We start from the raw sequence: 18,466 nt of genomic DNA, 5'->3' as shown, positions 1-18,466 counted from the left end.
TCCTCCTTGCACAAAGGCGGAGGTAGCAGTCCTGCTGCTGGGTTGTTGCCCTCCTACGGCCTCCTCCACGTCTCCTGGTAGCACCTCCATGCTCTGGACACTACGCTGACAGACACAGCAAACCTTCTTGCCACAGCTCGCATTGATGTGCCATCCTGGATGAGCTGCACTACCTGAGCCACTTGTGTGGGTTGTAGACTCCGTCTCATGCTACCACTAGAGTGAAAGCACCGCCAGCATTCAAAAGTGACCAAAACATCAGCCAGGAAGCATAGGAACTGAGAAGTGGTCTGTGGTCACCACCTGCAAAACCAGTCCTTTATTGGGGGTGTCTTGCTAATTGCCTATAATTTCCACCTGTTGTCTATTCCATTTGCACAACAGCATGTGAAATTTATTGTCAATCAGTGTTGCTTCCTAAGTGGACAGTTTGATTTCACAGAAGTGTGATTGACTTGGATTTACATTGTGTTGTTTAAGTGTTCCCTTTATTTTTTTGAGCAGTATATATATATATATATACACACACATACAGTTGAAGTCGGAAGTTTACATACACTTAGGTTGGAGTCACATTTTTTTATTAAAACTCGTTTTTGGTTTTGGCAAATCGGTTAGGACATCTACTTTGTGCATGACAAGTAATTTTTCCAACAATTGTTTACAGATTATTTCACTTATTCACTGTATCACAATTCCAGTGGGTCAGAAGTTTACATACACTAAGTTGACTGTGCCTTTAAACAGCTTGGAAAATTCCAGAAAATTATGTCATGGCTTTAGAAGCTTCTGATAGGCTAATTGATATCATTTGAGTCAATTGGAGGTGTACCTGTGGATGTATTTCAAGGCCTACCTTCAAACTCAATGCCTCTTTGCTTGACATCATGGGAAAATCAAAAGAAATCAGCCAAGACCTCAGAAAAAAATGTGTAGACCTCCACAAGTCTGGTTCATCCTTGGGAGCAATTTCCAAACGCCTGAAGGTACCACGTTCATCTGTACAAACAATAGTACGCAAGTATAAACACCATGGGACCATGCAGCCATCATACCGTTCAGGAAGGGGACGTGTTCTGTCTCCTAGAGATGAACATACTTTGGTGCGAAAAGTGCAAATAAATCCCAGAACAACAGCAAAGGACCTTGTGAAGATGCTGGATGAAACAGTTACAAAAGTATCTATATCCACAGTAAAACGAGTCCTATATCGACATAACCTGAAAGGCCGCTCAGCAAGGAAGAAGCCACTGCTCCAAAACTGCCATAAAAAAGCCAGACTACGGTTTTCAACTGCACATTGGGACAAAGATCGTACTTTTTGGAGAAATGTCCTCTGGTCTGATGAAACAAAAATAGAACTGTTTGGCCATAATGACCATCGTTATGTTTGGAGGAAAAAGGGGGTGCTTGCAAGCCTAAGAACACCATCCCAACAGTGAAGCACGGGTGCTTTGCTGCAGGAGGGACTAGTGCACTTCGCAAAATAGATGGAATCATGAGGAAGGAAAATTATGTGGATATATTGAAGCAACATCTCAAGACATCAGTCAGGAAGCTTGGTCGCAAATGGGTCTTCCAAAAGGACAATGACCCCAAGCATACTTCCAAAGTTAAACAAAGTCAAGGTATTGGAGTGGCCATCACAAAGCCCTGACCTCAATCCTATAGAACATTTGTGGGCAGAACTGAAAAAGCGTGTGCGAGCAAGGAGGCCTACAAACCTGACTCTGTTACACCAGCTCTCTCAGGAGGAATGGGCCAAGATTCACCCAACATATTGTGGGAAGCTTGTGGAAGGCTACCTGAAACATTTGACCCAAGTTAAACAATTTAAAGACAATGCTACCAAATACTAATTGAGTGTATGTAAACTGACCCACTGGGAATGTGATGAAATAAATAAAAGCTGAAATAAATCATTCTCTCTACTATTCTGACATTTCACATAAAGTGGTGATCCTAACTGACCTAAGACAGGGAATTTTTACTAGGATTAAATGTCAGGAATTGTGAAAAACTGAGTTGAAATGTATTTGGCTAAGGTGTATGTAAACTTCTGACTTCAACTGTATAGGGCCTCCTGTAGCTCAGTTGGTAGAGCATGGTGCTTGCAATGCCAGGGTTGTGGGTTTGTTTCCCACGGGGGGCCAGTATGAAAAATGTATGCACTCACTAACTGTAAGTTGCTCTGGATAAGAGCGTCTGCTAAATGTCATATATATATATATATATATATATATATATATATATATATATATATATATATGAGACATGTCTGGACATAAAAACATATGAAATTAAAGACAAACAACTAACATCCATACAGGGTGTGTTCTTCCTCTGGTCAGTGAAAGCTGATCTGGTTCTGAGTCAGATCCCTTGGGCCAGCTGGTGTGTGTGTGTGTGTGTGTGTGTGTGTGTGTGTGTGTGTGTGTGTGTGTGTGTGTGTGTGTGTGTGTGTGTGTGTGTGTGTGTGTGTGTGTGTGTGTGTGTGTGTGTGTGTGTGTGTGTGTGTGTGTGTGTGTGTGTGTGTGTGTGTGTGTGTGTGTGTGTGTGTGTGTGTGTGTGTGTGTGTGTGTGTGTGTGTGTGTGTGTGTGTGTGTGTGTGTGTGTGTGTGTGTGTGTGTGTGTAACAAACACACAGACACACATTTTCCCAGGACAGTTAAACCAGCGCAGTCATGTTACGAGCTCAACTTCCGCCTCAAACTCTCAGTTTGAAAAAACACAACCTCCCACCCTTCCCCCTCTAAATTGACCAACTACTAGGGCTGTGACGGTCATGGACATTTGGATGACACACACACACCAGAACAATTCCTGTTCCAGGGTCTCAAACAGAAGGATGGAAAGACAAGACAGACAGACAAAGTGATTGGTCAGGGGGGGTCTGCAGACAGAGGGAGGAGTGGATGGATGGGGAGAGTGGAGAGGAAGGCAATGCTTAAAGCGCATAATTAGGCTACCCACAATCCCCTTTAACACTAATTACAGCCCAGACAGGAAGAGACCTCATCAAGCTCTTCACTGTGTGTGTGTGTGTCTGAGAAACTGAGCCATAGACATTCTGGGTTTACATCTCAATCAAACACTACAAATTCCACAGGTTCCCTAGTCACTGTTTAGACTGCACCAAACACCCCCTATAAAAAAACCACTCTCCTTTCTCTGTCCAGAATGGGACTGCTTCACACACACACACACACACACACACACAGGAGCACATGCCACACAAAACAATTTATCCTCTCTCTCCTGACTGCACCAGTGTGTCTTCTTTACAGAGAAAGACACAAACAGACAGACCAACAGATAGACAGACAGACAGAAGGATAGACAGACAGACCAACAGATAGACAGACATACAGACCAACAGATAGACAGACATACAGACCGACAGATAGACAGACAGATAGATAGACCAACAGATAGGCATCTCTGCTCTAAAGCTGTGCTCTGAACCAGAGCCTCTGGCTGAAGCATGTGCATGCCCCACTAACACCATCAGCCAGTCAGCGATCAGCGTTTAACTCCACCCCCACCCTTTACCCCAGAAACCTGACACACTGAAACAGACACATGCTTCCTATGTTCTCCAGCCCCTTTGGCACAGTAGGCAAGGCGTCAGCCCCATAATCTGAACGTTGTGAGTTCACAGGGGGCAGACTGTTTTACTACGAAAAACTCAAAAGCCTCTACAAATTTAAAATAAACTCCACTTCAATCACTTAGGCTACAAAAAAAACAATGCTCAATGCTGTAATCTTTAAAGCGTGACTGAATCGGACTTCAACAAGAAACTTAACAAAAACGTTATAAAAAAACTAATTAAATTAAATAAACTTTAACAACAACAATATAAACTACTGAAACTGTTTGAGTTTTTAGGCTAGTTTGAGTTTCTAAAAGAAGTGCTCAAATACTTTTATTCCCACTTCTCCACTTTCCTTCCTGTTTAGGAGGATTATGCTCAACTTTAGCCCTGAGATTGCTTTATCAAGAACTGAGTCGCTCATAACTAGGACCTATGAATCATTATGAACACACTCCAGAGCAGCCTGGGGCTATACCTGGTGCTGTGGCTTAGTTGGTTAAAGCGCCTGTCTAGTAAACAGGAGATCCTGAGTTCGAATCTCAGCAGTGCCTTTTTACAATGGCAGGGAGTGTTTTCATCAAACAGCAAGGCACTCATCCAGGCACCTATGAACCATGAATAAAAAAACTCCCAAAAGCCTTGAGTCACAATCAGGTGCTGTGGCTTAGTTGGTTAAAGCGCCTGTCTAGTAAACAGGAGATCCTGAGTTCGAATCTCAGCAGTGCCTTTTTCTATTGGTAGCATGTGGCTTGAGAACAGATCACGTTCCACCTAAAGGTTTAAACACAAGCTCTGGATATTTCCTGCTGTTCAATGGTAATTTAAATTAATGACATGCCCATTGAGTCTGGACTGGAGCAAGGCTCTTATCCATGGCACCTATGAACTATGAAAAAACTTATCTGCAGAGTAACCACCAGGCACGGTTGGTTAAAGCGCCTGTCTAGTAAACAGAAGATTCTGAATTTGAATCTCAGTAGTGCCTTTAACAATGGCAGGGAGTGTTTTCAGCAAAGAGCAAGGCTCTCTCATCCATGGCACCTATGAACTAGGGATATGGCAAATGGAACATTTGTAAAAAGGTTTCAACTGCACATTTGTTATCGGTTTCCACAAAAATAAAAATAAATCATACATTTCCACGTAAATTCACAATGCAGCTGCGCGGCTGCCAGCAACGGTTTGGGTCTCACGGTTCATCCCTTTCAGATGGTTAAGCATTGCACCTGTACTGCCATTACTGTACCTCAATTACACCCGGCAAAGTTTGCATTCCCTTCTCATTTAAAGCTGCAATATGTAACTTTTTGGGCGACCCGACCAAATCCACATAGAAATGTGAGTTATAGATCTGTCATTGTCATTGAAAGCAAGTCTAAGTGGTGGTAAATCTGCTCGATGTGCGCTATTTCTATGCTTCCCGTTTGTATGTTTTATTTTTGTGTCTTTTACGTTCGGTTTTGTACACCAGCTTCAAACAGATGAAAATACATATTTGGATATGGAAAATATATTTCACAGCGGTTTAGATGGTACAATGATTCTCTACACTATACTTGCTTGTTTTGTCACAAAAACTGAAATTAGGTAAAGTATTAGATTTTTTGCAACCAGAAAATGGCGGAGCCATTTCTGCATAGTGCATCTTTAAATACCAAATTCACTGATGTAACTGAAGTCCTCAGCAGAAAAGGTGGGTATTATTAGGAGCCACACCCTCACTGACCCAGAGGTGGATATTATTAGGAGCCACAATGTTACGAACCCGGTGGCTTTAAAAGTCTAGGGTGGATGGTAAAGAGACCCGTAACATAACTCATGCGAATTAGAATAGTGAAAAGGAACAGTGAGAACAAAAATACACTGACAACCAATCCTACCGTCAAACACAAAACGTTTATTTTAAACACACGGTAAACGGTTTGGGGAAAGGGGCTGAGCAAGCAATTAAATAATAAATTCAAAAACCCCTAAACTGATCCTGCCTGCCTCAAGAACCGCTAGCTTGTTACTATCTACACAAAAACACAGTGGGTGGTCCACTCAGGTCTAACTAGTGTTTTTAGACTAAGTTTTCCTACGGGTAGTGTATGCCCAAGGGCGACTTGCTAAAAATCCCCTTTTCCCAGGCACAAACAAACATCATAGGTAAATAGGGACTAAACAGCAAACGAGTGACTAGACAATAGCAAACAAGACACCCCAGTAATACATTCTCACATGGAACAGGACAGAGTGAGATGTATGGGCTATGACTATGTGGTGTATGAAGGAACAAAGGTAGTCTGTCTATCAAAAAGGTCTGTGTGGCCTAATGTGTGAGAAAGAAAGAAAAAATCTACTTGAAAAACACAACTGACTGGGTTTTTAAACCAGGGGATGTGTGATGTGATTGGGTAATGAAAACCAGAAACAGGTGGTGCAATCAGGAGGATTGTCCACTGATTGGTCCACCTCAGCAATCAGCAGATGAACTGACGACTGACAGATGGGACACCCCAACGACCACCAATCAGGAACACAATGGACACCTGAATTAGGGCAGAAGGAGAGGAAAAACACAAATACACATACAGTACACCTGTATCCGTAACACACACCCTCACAGACTGACTGACTGACCCAGAGGTGGGTATTATTAGGAGACACACCCTCACAGACAGACTGACTGACCCAGAGGTGGGTATTATTAGGAGCCACACCCTCACAGACTGACTGACTGACCCAGAGGTGGGTATTATTAGGAGCCACACCCTCACAGACTGACTGACTGACCCAGAGGTGGGTATTATTAGGAGCCACACCCTCACAGACTGACCCAGAGGTGGGTATTATTAGGAGCCACACCCTCACAGACTGACTGACTGACCCAGAGGTGGGTATTATTAGGAGCCACACCCTCACAGACTGACTGACTGACCCAGAGGTGGGTATTATTAGGAGCCACACCCTCACAGACTGACCCAGAGGTGGGTATTATTAGGAGCCACACCTTCACAGACTGACCCAGAGGTGGGTATTATTAGGAGCCACACCCTCACAGACTGACCCAGAGGTGGGTATTATTAGGAGCCACACCCTCACAGACTGACCCAGAGGTGGGTATTATTAGGAGCCACACCCTCACAGACTGACCCAGAGGTGGGTATTATTAGGAGCCACACCCTCACAGACTGACCCAGAGGTGGGCTAAAAGAGGCCAGGGCTTGTTTTGGCTGGACAGCTTTGCAGTTAGTGTGTGTGGCTATGAGAGAGTGACTGTGATTGTGTAGTGTGTATGAGACAGACAGATTGTGTGTATGATTAGAATGTGTGGGATTCCATTAGAATGTAAATTCCTACAGAACAGTGCAACAGAGGGAGAAAGAGAGTGAGTGGAGACAGAGACAGAGAGTGAGCGGAGACAGAGAGTGAGCGGAGACAGAGACAGAGAGTGAGCGGAGACAGAGAGTGAGTGGAGACAGAATCTGAATCTCATTTTCCTTTCCCTCTTCCCTCTCTTCCTCCCTCCCCCTCTCTCGCTTACTTCTCCCCCGCCCTCTTCCCCGTTCCCTATCCTCCTCTCTCTCCCTCCCTCCCTCCTCCTCTCTTCCTCCCTCCCCCTCTCCCACTTACTTCTCCCCCTCCCTCCCCCTCTTCCCCGTTCCCTATCCTCCTCTCTCTCCCTCCCTCCCTCCTTCTCTCTCTGTCACATGCTTTCAGGCTCCAAGACATCCATATGTGTTCACACTCCAAATATGCTCTCTCACACACACCACCCACTGTCGCCAACAAGCTCTCGTTCTTTCAGCTCTCTCTCTCTTTGACACACAAAAATAGGGAAAAATAGGCCTACACTCGGCCTGCACACGCACACACACACACACACACAATCTTTGGACATGTCTTGGCCTCTCATGCCTCTATGGCAACGCTGCCATGGTTAGCTCTGCTGTAGGTAAACAAGAGCAACCAATGATCAGATCTCACATGCTCACTCGCTCGCACGCACACAGATCCATTCCCCAAAGGTTCATTTACACCTGGTTAAATATTCAATATTATTTAATGACTGGTATCACTGAGGACAGAATATGGCAGTTTGAATCCTGCCGGCAAGCTCCCATAACTAGCATTAACAGGCTTGCTGTTAGGTGTGGTGGCTGGTTGTGTTATTTAATGACCTGTGGCTCTATTGTAGACCGTGTTTGCTGAGTTTGTTCTTTCAGTAATGTTGTGTTTTGACAAAGGCATTTAAAACGAATGTCCTCAAGAGAGGAAGAGAAATTAAATCTGAATCAGAAATGCATGTGATCATATTAGCTTCATCCCATCTGTGCTCCTTTGTGCTCCCTGCCATACTCAGCAGCCTTGATTCATAAACAAATTAATTAATAAAAGTACATTTTTCCAAACAACCATTTTTCCTCTCCACTCTTTTCTTTTCCTTCCTCCATCCCTCTCTCTGTCTCTCTCTTGGTGGATAAATAAACTTTCCTTTCATCTCTGTGGCCAGAGAGAGATCAACCATTACCCAAAATCCTCTGGTCCTTCCCACCCCTTCCTGTCATTCCTGAGTGGTGTGTGTGTGTGTACAAGGTTATTATAGTAAACTAAATCTGAAACTAAAACAAAAGCTAATCATTAAGAAACCATTCAGTAAACTAAAATAAAATACTTAAACAAACCCGTTTGAAAAACTAAAACTACTATAGATAGATACTGTCTGGAAAGCGGTTTTAACGAATCAGCATCCAGGATTAGAGACCCACCCGTTGTATAATATAAAATAAAAACCATCATGAATTATATTTAGTTTTAGTTTGGGCAAAAATCGAATTGGGTTTTCAAGCTACTGAATCTGGAGGGTAAATCAAATAACGTTTAATTTCAAAACAAATTTTATTTGTCACATGATTCGTAAACAAAAGGTGTAGACTAACAGAATTTCTTACTTACAGGCCCTTCCCAACTATTAAGGCAGAAAGAAACTAGAGAAACAATAGAAAAGTAAGTGGAAACAGGATAACTTGGCTATATACATGGCCCTGAAGGTGGTCTAGAGGTTGTTTTCCTCTAGTATACAGGTGACATGCTGGTAGAAATGACATAGAACGGATTTCAGTTTTCCTGCATTCAAATCACTGGCCACTAGGAGCGCCGCCTCTAGATGTCTGCTTATGGCCCTATCCGGCTTGTTGAGTGCGGTCTTAGTGCCAGCATCGTTGTGGTGGTAAATAGATAAACTATTTCAGTAAATAGTATGGTCTGCAGCTTATCATGAGGTATTCTAACTCAGGCGAGCAGAACCTTAATATTAGAGATTGCGCACCAGCTGATGCATAAAAAACCAGCTAACTATATATTATCCATGTCCTTGTTCAGCCATGACTCCGAGAAGCATAGTATATTCCAGTTCTTAATGTCCCGTTGATAGTATAGTCGGGTTTATTTACTCTCCGCCGTAGTCTCATCAGGGTGCCCGCACGTCGGCCTCTATATCGCCCTCTACTTTTCTTCCGAGTGTCGGGGATTACGGCCTGGTTCAGGGTGAGCAGTATGTCCAGCGCAGCCGGCGAAGTCTTCATCCAAATCGAGGTTAGTGATCGCTGTTCTGATGTCCAGTAGCTCTTTTTGGTCATAGGAAATGGCGAAAACATTACGTTTAAAAAAAAGTTACAACAACAAAAAACACACACACAAAATAGCAGAATTGGTTAGGAGCCCTAAAACGTCAATTTCTGCAGCACCATTTAGGATGTGGCCAGGAGATGGCAATGTTCCAAATATGCCTCGCTTGTGCATCACTAACAGTAGCTATCACTAGCTAACATTAGGATAAAACAGCTAGGTAGCTAGCTTGATTCTTCTTACATGCACTACTAAAGTTAAAAAGCATGTCTCCTGGCCTTCTACGCACGCTCTGTGTCCCTAACCAGGTTCCAGCTTTCCATCCAACCATTTCATGTGGATGAATTACCTGACTCATAAAAAAAAAACTCACAACAGGCTTGATGGAAACTAATTTGTCTGTAGATTTTCCCAATGTTGACAAAACAAAATACACTAGACAAGGGTGGATAATTTTTTTGTCTGTGAAATAGATTGTGACAATTGCGGTGGAAATGTATTTACGCGCATATATTTATATAATACCATAGTGCCCTCTAAGCTCATCACTAAGCTAAGGATCCTGGGACTAAACACCTCCCTCTGCAACTGGATCCTGGACTTCCTGACGGGCCACCCCCAGGTGGTAAGGGTAGGTAACAACACATCTGCCACACTGATCCTCAACACGGGGGCCCCTCAGGGGTGCGTGCTCAGTCCCCTCCTGTACTCTCTGTTCACCCATGACTGCATGGCCAGGCACGACTCCAACACCATCATTAAGTTTGCAGACGACACAACAGTGGTAGGCCTGATCACCGACAACGATGAGACAGCCTATAGGGAGGAGGTCAGAGACCTGGCCGTGTGGTGCCAGGACAACAACCTCTCCCTCAACGTGACCAAGACAAAGGAGATGATTGTGGACTACAGGAAAAAAAAGAGGACTGAGCACGCCCCCATTCTCATCGACGGGGCTGTAGTGGAACAGGTTGAGAGCTTCAAGTTCCTTGGTGTCCACATCACCAACGAACTATCATGGTCCAAACACACCAAGACAGTCGTGAAGAGGGCACGACAAAGCCTATTCCCCCTCAGGAGACTGAAAAGATTTGGCATGGGTCCTCAGATCCTCAAAAAATTCTACAGCTGCACCATCGAGAGCATCCTGACTGGTTGCATCACCACCTGGTATGGCAACTGCTTGGCCTCCGACCGCAAGGCACTACAGAGGGTAGTGCGTACGGCCCAGTACATCACTGGGGCCAAGCTTCCTGCCATCCAGGACCTCTATACCAGGCGGTGTCAGAGGAAGGCCCTCAAAATTGTCAAAGACTCCAGCCACCCTAGTCATAGACTGTTCTCCCTGCTACCGCACGGCAAGCGGTACCGGAGTGCCAAGTCTAGGTCCAAAAGACTTCTCAACAGCTTTTACCCCCAAGCCATAAGACTCCTGAACAGCTAATCATGGCTACCCGGACTATTTGCACTGCCCCCCCACCCCATCCTTTTTACGCTGCTGCTACTCTGTTAATTATTTATGCATAGTCACTTTAACTCTACCCACATGTACATATTACCTCAACTACCTCAACTAGCCGGTGCCCCCGCACATAGACTCTGCACCGGTACCCCCCTGTATATATAGCCTCCCTACTGTTATTTTATTTTACTTCTGCTCTTTTTTTCTCAACACTTTTTTTGTTGTTGTTTTATTTGTACTTTTTTTGTTAAAATAAATGCACTGTTGGTTAAGGGCTGTAAGTAAGCATTTCACTGGAATGTCTGCACCTGTTGTATTCGGCGCATGTGACCAATAAAATTTGATTTGATTTGATTTGATAATAACCATAATGTCGAGGTAAACTTCGATGATATGTTACATTGTGCCACCACAACATGGAAAGGCATGAATAGTTTAAAGGCAAATGAAATAAGTCATGATGAACTTCATAAATTATATCATAACTTCATAATTTGTGTTGGTTAAGTGCACTGTGATTTCCAATACATATCAAGGGAACTATTTGAATTACTGGTGGCAAGATGATCGATGCTTGGTTGACATTTAACAAATCAAAATGATCTTGCTCTAATCATTTTTATTTGCTCTCATCATGTAACCTACCCTGTCCGCTTTATCAGCGTCTGTTGTCTAGAGAGCATGAGCCAAAACCAGATGTGCTAGTTTGCTATTTATCGCAATAGTTTTTGTGACAAAACCATCAGAGTTAAAAATGTGATGGAAAAACATTCAACTTCAGTTTTCCATTCGGCCCAGTCGGTCCATAGTAACGTAGAAAATACAAGTGTGCTTTTTATGTGCACTTCGTCATCATGCACAGCTTTTTATCCGCAACAAGTCAGTTTTATGAAAACACACACCTGATGGAAAAATGCACATTTTTTAAATTGTGATTTTAGAATATTCTCATAAAAATCTGTTGCCATTTGGATGGAAACCTAGCTCCTAACTAACTAAAACTAAAATGAAATAATATAAAAACGAAATAGACGTATCTTTATACTACTTAAACTAAATAAAAACTAGCAAATCAGGTCTGAAAACGAATCGAAACTAAGCTGAATTTCTAATAAAAATCTAATCGAAATACAAACTAATATAAAAACACAAAATGATAATAACCTTGTGTGTGTGACTCAAGAGGCTGTGTCAGCATCAGCTGTGAAGCTAAAAACAAACACCCTGACAAGACCTGTGGGTGAGTGTGAGTCTGACAGCATGTGGTTATGTGCAATTGTTTGTGTGTGTATAGTGTGTGTATAGTGTGTGTATAGTGTGTGTATAGTGTGTGTATAGTGTGTGTCTCAGCAGAGTGAACGAAAGTGAAAGACAAAAGAGAGAGGGATCAAACATGGGAAAAGAGCTGGGATCAATAGAGCGTTGAACTATAAAAATGTAAACACCCATATTACCATGGTCAGAGTGATAATGTAGGGATGGAGGTATGAAGGGAGAGACAGAGAGAGGAGAGAGAAAGACAGAGAGAAATAAAGACAGAGAAAGAGAGAAAGAAAAAAAGAGAGACAGACGATAGAGCAACTCCTCTAAATAAGGCTTAAGTGTGGTTTCAGGCAAGGACAGGCCATATTAGCCTACAACGCTATAACCATGAGCAACAGGCCATATTAGCCTACAACGCTATAACCATGAGCAACAGGCCATATTAGCCTACAACGCTATAACCATGAGCAACAGGCCATATTAGCCTACAACGCTATAACCATGAGCAACAGGCCATATTAGCCTACAACGCTATAACCATGAGCAACAGGCCATATTAGCCTACAACGCTATAACCATGAGCAACAGGCCATATTAGCCTACAACGCTATAACCATGAGCAACAGGCCATATTAGCCTACAACGCTATAACCATGAGCAACAGGCCATATTAGCCTACAACCCTATAACCATGAGCAACAGGCCATATTAGCCTACAACGCTATAACCATGAGCAACAGGCCATATTAGCCTACAACCCTATAACCATGAGCAACAGGCCATATTAGCCTACAACGCTATAACCATGAGCAACAGGCCATATTAGCCTACAACGCTATAACCATGAGCAACAGGCCATATTAGCCTACAACCCTATAACCATGAGCAACAGGCCATATTAGCCTACAACGCTATAACCATGAGCAACAGGCCATATTAGCCTACAACCCTATAACCATGAGCAACAGGCCATATTAGCCTACAACCCTATAACCATGAGCAACAGGCCATATTAGCCTACAACCCTATAACCATGAGCAACAGGCCATATTAGCCTACAACCCTATAACCATGAGCAACAGGCCATATTAGCCTACAACACTATAACCATGAGCAACAGGCCATATTAGCCTACAACCCTATAACCATGAGCAACAGGCCATATTAGCCTACAACCCTATAACCATGAGCAACAGGCCATATTAGCCTACAACGCTATAACCATGAGCAACAGGCCATATTAGCCTACAACGCTATAACCATGAGCAACAGGCCATATTAGCCTACAACGCTATAACCATGAGCAACAGGCCATATTAGCCTACAACGCTATAACCATGAGCAACAGGCCATATTAGCCTACAACCCTATAACCATGAGCAACAGGCCATATTAGCCTACAACGCTATAACCATGAGCAACAGGCCATATTAGCCTACAACGCTATAACCATGAGCAACAGGCCATATTAGCCTACAACGCTATAACCATGAGCAACAGGCCATATTAGCCTACAACACTATAACCATGAGCAACAGGCCATATTAGGACTCTTAGCTCACTCACTGACCTCTTCCTCCTCACTCTGAGCCCACTCCATCTACAGGACTGTCTCTGGGGATTAAAGCCACTTGGCTGGCTGGCTGGCTGGCTCTGAGCCCACTCCATCTACAGGACTGTCTCTGGGGATTAAAGCCACTTGGCTGGCTGGCTGGCTGGCTCTGAGCCCACTCCATCTACAGGACTGTCTCTGGGGATTAAAGCCACTTGGCTGGCTGGCTGGCTGGCTCTGAGCCCACTCCATCTACAGGACTGTCTCTGGGGATTAAAGCCACTTGGCTGGCTGGCTGGCTGGCTCTGAGCCCACTCCATCTACAGGACTGTCTCTGGGGATTAAAGCCACTTGGCTGGCTGGCTGGCTGGCTCTGAGCCCACTCCATCTACAGGACTGTCTCTGGGGATTAAAGCCACTTGGCTGGCTGGCTGGCTGGCTCTGAGCCCACTCCATCTACAGGACTGTCTCTGGGGATTAAAGCCACTTGGCTGGCTGGCTGGCTGGCTCTGAGCCCACTCCATCTACAGGACTGTCTCTGGGGATTAAAGCCACTTGGCTGGCTGGCTGGCTGGCTCTGAGCCCACTCCATCTACAGGACTGTCTCTGGGGATTAAAGCCACTTGGCTGGCTGGCTGGCTGGCTCTGAGCCCACTCCATCTACAGGACTGTCTCTGGGGATTAAAGCCACTTGGCTGGCTGGCTCTGAGCCCACTCCATCTACAGGACTGTCTCTGGGGATTAAAGCCACTTGGCTGGCTGGCTGGCTGGCTCTGAGCCCACTCCATCTACAGGACTGTCTCTGGGGATTAAAGCCACTTGGCTGGCTGGCTGGCTGGCTCTGAGCCCACTCCATCTACAGGACTGTCTCTGGGGATTAAAGCCACTTGGCTGGCTGGCTCTGAGCCCACTCCATCTACAGGACTGTCTCTGGGGATTAAAGCCACTTGGCTGGCTGGCTGGCTGGCTCTGAGCCCACTCCATCTACAGGACTGTCTCTGGGGATTAAAGCCACTTGGCTGGCTGGCTCTGAGCCCACTCCATCTACAGGACTGTCTCTGGGGATTAAAGCCACTTGGCTGGCTGGCTCTGAGCCCACTCCATCTACAGGACTGTCTCTGGGGATTAAAGCCACTTGGCTGGCTGGCTGGCTGGCTCTGAGCCCACTCCATCTACAGGACTGTCTCTGGGGATTAAAGCCACTTGGCTGGCTGGCTGGCTGGCTCTGAGCCCACTCCATCTACAGGACTGTCTCTGGGGATTAAAGCCACTTGGCTGGCTGGCTGGCTGGCTCTGAGCCCACTCCATCTACAGGACTGTCTCTGGGGATTAAAGCCACTTGGCTGGCTGGCTGGCTGGCTCTGAGCCCACTCCATCTACAGGACTGTCTCTGGGGATTAAAGCCACTTGGCTGGCTGGCTGGCTCTGAGCCCACTCCATCTACAGGACTGTCTCTGGGGATTAAAGCCACTTGGCTGGCTGGCTCTGAGCCCACTCCATCTACAGGACTGTCTCTGGGGATTAAAGCCACTTGGCTGGCTGGCTGGCTGGCTCTGAGCCCACTCCATCTACAGGACTGTCTCTGGGGATTAAAGCCACTTGGCTGGCTGGCTGGCTGGCTCTGAGCCCACTCCATCTACAGGACTGTCTCTGGGGATTAAAGCCACTTGGCTGGCTGGCTGGCTGGCTCTGAGCCCACTCCATCTACAGGACTGTCTCTGGGGATTAAAGCCACTTGGCTGGCTGGCTGGCTGGCTCTGAGCCCACTCCATCTACAGGACTGTCTCTGGGGATTAAAGCCACTTGGCTGGCTGGCTGGCTGGCTCTGAGCCCACTCCATCTACAGGACTGTCTCTGGGGATTAAAGCCACTTGGCTGGCTGGCTGGCTGGCTCTGAGCCCACTCCATCTACAGGACTGTCTCTGGGGATTAAAGCCACTTGGCTGGCTGGCTGGCTGGCTCTGAGCCCACTCCATCTACAGGACTGTCTCTGGGGATTAAAGCCACTTGGCTGGCTGGCTGGCTGGCTGGCTCTGAGCCCACTCCATCTACAGGACTGTCTCTGGGGATTAAAGCCACTTGGCTGGCTGGCTGGCTGGCTCTGAGCCCACTCCATCTACAGGACTGTCTCTGGGGATTAAAGCCACTTGGCTGGCTGGCTGGCTGGCTCTGAGCCCACTCCATCTACAGGACTGTCTCTGGGGATTAAAGCCACTTGGCTGGCTGGCTGGCTGGCTCTGAGCCCACTCCATCTACAGGACTGTCTCTGGGGATTAAAGCCACTTGGCTGGCTGGCTCTGAGCCCACTCCATCTACAGGACTGTCTCTGGGGATTAAAGCCACTTGGCTGGCTGGCTGGCTGGCTCTGAGCCCACTCCATCTACAGGACTGTCTCTGGGGATTAAAGCCACTTGGCTGGCTGGCTGGCTGGCTCTGAGCCCACTCCATCTACAGGACTGTCTCTGGGGATTAAAGCCACTTGGCTGGCTGGCTGGCTGGCTCTGAGCCCACTCCATCTACAGGACTGTCTCTGGGGATTAAAGCCACTTGGCTGGCTGGCTGGCTGGCTCTGAGCCCACTCCATCTACAGGACTGTCTCTGGGGATTAAAGCCACTTGGCTGGCTGGCTGGCTGGCTCTGAGCCCACTCCATCTACAGGACTGTCTCTGGGGATTAAAGCCACTTGGCTGGCTGGCTGGCTGGCTCTGAGCCCACTCCATCTACAGGACTGTCTCTGGGGATTAAAGCCACTTGGCTGGCTGGCTGGCTGGCTCTGAGCCCACTCCATCTACAGGACTGTCTCTGGGGATTAAAGCCACTTGGCTGGCTGGCTCTGAGCCCACTCCATCTACAGGACTGTCTCTGGGGATTAAAGCCACTTGGCTGGCTGGCTGGCTGGCTGGCTCTGAGCCCACTCCATCTACAGGACTGTCTCTGGGGATTAAAGCCACTTGGCTGGCTGGCTGGCTGGCTCTGAGCCCACTCCATCTACAGGACTGTCTCTGGGGATTAAAGCCACTTGGCTGGCTGGCTGGCTGGCTGGCTCTGAGCCCACTCCATCTACAGGACTGTCTCTGGGGATTAAAGCCACTTGGCTGGCTGGCTGGCTGGCTCTGAGCCCACTCCATCTACAGGACTGTCTCTGGGGATTAAAGCCACTTGGCTGGCTGGCTGGCTGGCTCTGAGCCCACTCCATCTACAGGACTGTCTCTGGGGATTAAAGCCACTTGGCTGGCTGGCTCTGAGCCCACTCCATCTACAGGACTGTCTCTGGGGATTAAAGCCACTTGGCTGGCTGGCTGGCTGGCTCTGAGCCCACTCCATCTACAGGACTGTCTCTGGGGATTAAAGCCACTTGGCTGGCTGGCTCTGAGCCCACTCCATCTACAGGACTGTCTCTGGGGATTAAAGCCACTTGGCTGGCTGGCTGGCTGGCTCTGAGCCCACTCCATCTACAGGACTGTCTCTGGGGATTAAAGCCACTTGGCTGGCTGGCTGGCTGGCTCTGAGCCCACTCCATCTACAGGACTGTCTCTGGGGATTAAAGCCACTTGGCTGGCTGGCTGGCTGGCTCTGAGCCCACTCCATCTACAGGACTGTCTCTGGGGATTAAAGCCACTTGGCTGGCTGTCTCTCTCTCTCTCTCTCTCTCAATCAATTTAAGGGGCTTTATTGGCATGGGAAACATATGTTTACATTGCCAAAGCAAGTGAAATGTCTCTCTCTCTCTCCTTTAATTTGTCTGTGTACTTGTGTGTCTAGATATTTGTTTGTGTGTGTGCGCGTGTCTAGGTGCATGTCTTGGTGTTTTTGTCCCCTCCGATTAAACAAGCCCCAGGAATAATTAGGGTTAATGAACAGAGCAGCTTTGGGGCATAAAGAGTTAATATCTCAGCTCTTCAGAGGAAAGTGTGTGTGTGTCTACTCTCTGTGTCTATGTCCCTCCCAAGGAACTGAAACAAGCCCTATATAAAATGTTGGCATATTCTTCCTCTCGCATAAACAAAACACATACTCACACCTGCCACACATACCGATACGCATCAGCAAGCACACATTAGCTAACTAGTTTTGCTAAACCTAGCCGCAGAAAACAGGGGCTACAGATACAAGTGAACACAAGAAGCGCTAAGCAGACTCCCTACCAGTTGCTAACACCCCTCTTACCAAACAGAGACTGAGGAGGAGTTACCACAAAATCTTTCCTCAAACACCAGTGGTGCAGCGAGGCGATCTGTTCTCGAACAGACACGTGTGTGTGTGTGTATATATATATATATATATATATATATATATATGTTGTCATAAAACATATATGCCTTGTGTACACAGATACGAGAGATTGAGAGAGCATGCGGGGGGGGGGGGTTCCTTCTGTTGTCAAGCTGGGAGGGGGGGGGGGGGGGGGGGGGGTGCCATTACTGCTGCTGTACTCTGAACACACCCGCAGTAGATTTGGATCTCATTGCAATTTCCCTTCTGCAACCAACTTCTTTCTGACTGCATGACTCTGTCTTGAGCCAATAGAACAGAACAGGCCTCTCCACTTTATGGAACAGGGAAAAGTCAAACCTGGAGAAAGGAGAGAAGGACAGAAAAGATGTCCAGCTGGGGGGGAGAGAAACAGAGAAGCAGGAAATTCCTTCGTCATATCCCAGGTCTGTGTGTTCTTCCAATAAATAGGAATACTGGAATACTCCTCCTTATCCGTTCCTTTCCATTCCATTCTCTCTCTTCTCGGTTGGTTTTTCATAATATGATTTAAGTCTGTGTGTGTGGGGAGCTAACGCAATTCTTCAAGTCTCAGGAAAGGGAACGTGGTCGACCAAACCCCCTCTGCTATGTGTGTGTGTAGTGTGTTTACCTCATGTCCTCCAGCAGGTCACATTCTGTCTGATGTTTGAGGTGCAGTCTGGTCATCTGCTCTAAGTGAGTATTCTTCAGCTCCTGGGTCACTTTAACCTGCAGGGAGGGACACAGT

General features: G+C 46.4%; 1 protein-coding gene across 1 annotated transcript in view; it reads right to left on the bottom strand.

Annotated features, from left to right (window-relative positions):
• The window catches only part of LOC311101651 (F-BAR and double SH3 domains protein 2-like), a 77,887-nt gene that overhangs the window by 55,243 nt on the left and 4,178 nt on the right, over positions 1–18,466 (bottom strand). The window contains 1 exon segment of the mRNA XM_084142791.1: positions 18,350–18,447. Within this exon segment, the coding sequence (XP_083998917.1) occupies positions 18,350–18,447 (98 nt within the window).

Source organism: Coregonus lavaretus (assembly GCF_964263955.1).
Source record: "Coregonus lavaretus genome assembly, chromosome: 26".
Lineage (NCBI taxonomy): Eukaryota > Metazoa > Chordata > Actinopteri > Salmoniformes > Salmonidae > Coregonus > Coregonus lavaretus.
This window is presented reverse-complemented; position numbering and strand designations above follow the sequence as displayed.